At 47.4% G+C, this 3,306-nt stretch overlaps 1 protein-coding gene across 1 annotated transcript; it reads left to right on the plus strand.

The window, feature by feature from the left end:
• Positions 1 to 317: 317 nt before the first annotated feature.
• Positions 318 to 2,554, plus strand: LOC104964291 (ribosome-binding protein 1-like; the record flags this gene model as incomplete). The annotated part of the gene is made up of 4 exons (XM_010793033.1): positions 318 to 436; positions 1,101 to 1,223; positions 1,572 to 1,724; positions 2,282 to 2,554. Coding segments are annotated over 4 exons (668 nt in total), but the record flags the coding sequence as incomplete, so codon positions are not given.
• Positions 2,555 to 3,306: the final 752 nt, after the last annotated feature.

The following is a 3,306-nucleotide window of genomic DNA, read 5'->3' on the forward strand; positions in this document are numbered from 1 at the left end:
GAGGTAACAACCCCCCCCCCTTATCACCTGAATCTCCTCCTAGAGCTCCATTGAGTTCTTTGTAACCAAATGTCTCTCAGAGGGGCGTGGGGAGGGGCTCCTTATTTTCATCTAAAGTAACAGACAGAGAATCAGCACTTTGGAAACAGGGCTGAAACAGAGGGGATTATGGGTAATGCTGCAATGATCTGTTTGGCATTTCAGCCAATCAGTGACAGGCTCTGTGTAAATCTGAGACATGTGAGATATTGATGAAGAAGAGTATAATAGGGGACCTTTAAATGACGCGTTGTGTTTCGTCCTTGTTTCTCTGTTAGTGACCTCGCTGCTGTACGGCGAGCTGCTGTCCGCCGTGTCCAACCGGACGCTCAGCGAGGACCAGACCAGCAAACTGATGGAGGTCCTGAACCAGAAGGCCGGCGACTCCTGGCAGCTGGTACATAAACACAACAGATTCAATGTTAGCCGCTAGAACCATCACTGCAGATGTTAGCAGAAAACAGAGTCCTGCAGCATCTCCTGGACCAATGGGAGCCCTCCATGTGATTTAGGGTTATGTCTGAAAATAATCTCTGTCAAACTAATGTTTATGATTCTGACACGTTTAGTTCAGCAGGATAATCTCCACATATTAACACCACTTCATGATTTCTGAAGTAAAAAGCTAAACCCAGTGGGCTATTTACTGACGAGTGTAAAACGTTAACATCTCTTCAGCTTGTGTTAACCACAGACCTTATTTCAGGATAACAACCAAACACACATTTAGAAAACCATTGACCTCCACACCCACGGACATGAAGTGAAGAAATGCTGACTCAGGTCAGGGTTCAGGACTCATAATGCTGACTCAGGTCAGGGTTCAGGACTCATGATGCTGACTCAGGGTTCAGGACTCATGATGCTGACTCAGGTCAGGGTTCAGGACTCATAATGCTGACTCAGGTCACGGTTCAGGACTCATAATGCTGACTCAGGTCAGGGTTCAGGACTCATGATGCTGACTCAGGTCAGGGTTCAGGACTCATCTCCTCCAGAAAGTTCTTGACAGCTGGTTTTAGTCTTGTAGTATGTTACAGTAACGTCTGTTCGTCCCTCAGGCTTGTCAGAAAGGAGACCCTCTGTCCACCCTGAAGAAGCAGCTGGAGGAGAAGGAGAAGCTTCGGACCGCCGAGCAGGAAGTTGCCGCCGCCGCCAAGACCCGCCTCAAAGAGCTCAGCAAGGTGAGTCATGTGATCTCTAAAGAGTTAATCATTATGTCCTGTTAGTTTCTCAATATCACAACAACGCTACCAAACACAGAACGCTAACAGGACACCTTAGAGTATCTTCCTCCTGTAAAGGTGCTCTTCAAAAGGTTGCTCAGATTAACCAAATGAATGTTTTCTGATTAAATGTTATGGTCGTAGAGGTACATGGGTACATGGGTTGGTAAACTTGATGAGTCAGTGTTCTTACGATTCGATAACACTTTATTATCATATCGAGTCTGCATCACAGCAGCTTCATTTTCTTACCTTGTAGTTTCTCCATCAGAACTCACCTCGGTTCTTCTTGGTTTCCTCCTTCAGGAACTTGGTGCAGAGAAATCCAAGATGGGCTCTCTGGATGCGCGTCTGAAGGCGGAGCTGAGCGCTCAGACTCAGAAACTGGACGCCATGCGGGTCAGCATGGAGGCCGGCGAGCAGGAGCACCTGAAACTCACCGAGACGCTGAACCAGAAGGTACGCTCCGACTCTCTGTTCCTGAGGGGCAAGGTCAAGTTTCTCATCAAGGGTTTGATGTCCATGAGGGACAGCTAGGTTAAATCTTAAGTCCTGTTAACGAAACGCCTCAAGTCCTTAAGGGTTGATCAAGTGAAGTCTTCAAGAAGCCAAGGCCAGGAAAAGTCCTTTAGGGAAAGTCTACATCCAGAACATCTTGAGGGTATGATTGAATCATATTTCCATTCCTGGGGTGCAGGTCCAAGTCAAGACTCAAGTCCCGGGTTGTGTTTCTCTGAGTAGATGTAATTCAGTTCTAATTCAGTTGTTCAGAAATCCTTTTCTTGTCCCACACCGGGACCAAATGGCAAGTTTGATCTTAATCCTGTGTCTCATATCAGCTAACGTTCTGTTTACCGTGGACAGATCGGTGTGTTTGTAGCCTGTTGAGCTAACAGTGTATTTGTAGCATGTTGAGCTAACGGTGTGTTTACCGTTGACAGATTGGTGTGTTTGTAGCCTGTTGAGGTAACAGTGTATTGTAGCATGTTGAGCTAACGGTGTGTTTACCTTGACAGGTTGTTGTTCTGCAGGAGCAGCTGGAGAACGGGCCGAACGCTCAGCTGGCTCGGCTGCAGCAGGAGAACTCGATCCTGCGCGACGCTCTGAACCAAGCGAGCAGCCAGGCGGAGAGCCGGCAGAACGCCGAGCTGGCCCGTCTGCGGAGTGACTGCCTGCACCTCAGCCGCGAGCTAACGGAGCGTAGCGACGCTCTGCGCGCCGACGAGGAGCGCCGCCGCGGCCTGGAGGCAAAGATGGCCGCCGCCGAGCAGGAAGCAGCCCAAACCCGGGTCAGAAACACGAGAGGCTGAAACACGAGAGGCTTAAACACTGCACACCACTCCACTCTCTCAGGGTTCCCAATTATAAGAAACAACCACATGTAGCATCAGAAACCTCACAGATAACTCACTGAACCAAACGTATCAGACATAAGACAACATTCGTATGTCTTTAAAGATTCATTCATGTTTCAGGTATTGAGACATTGAGCCTGTTCTTAACGTGGTGTAGAAGTCTAGCATTGCATTTGCAAAGAATAAGACAAGAATAGTCCAAATCTGATCCCAGAGGTTATCCTGACTCTCTTTATGGATTCACATTAGGAGAAGTTGTGGATGGTCCCAGGCACTCGTTTAGTTTTCCTAGCGATACTAAGAGTTGACGTTAAAACACTGCAGGACACCGATTGGTCGGAGAGAACAAGACATCCTGGCTGAGTCACCATTTTAAATAACAAACTACCATCAAAAGTGTTCAGATGTTTTATGTTCATCAGACCAGATTATTATGGCAACCTGAAGTGACAGACGAGGCTCTCTTCGGATTAAAGGCTTTAGGGTTAGCTTAATGCTAAAAGTGAGCCATTTATATGTGTAGCTGTGGCTAACAGGAAGTGTGTTGTGTGTTTAGCTGCAGCTAACAGGAAGTGTGTTGTGAGTTTGTGTGTGTAGCTAACAGGAAGTGTGTTGTGTGTTTAGCTGCAGCTAACAGGAAGTGTGTTGTACGTTTGTGTGTGTAGCTAACAGGAAGTGTGTTGTGT

Source organism: Notothenia coriiceps, unplaced genomic scaffold, assembly GCF_000735185.1.
Source record: "Notothenia coriiceps isolate Sejong01 unplaced genomic scaffold, NC01 NC01_scaffold00037052, whole genome shotgun sequence".
NCBI classification, from domain to species: Eukaryota; Metazoa; Chordata; class Actinopteri; order Perciformes; family Nototheniidae; genus Notothenia; species Notothenia coriiceps.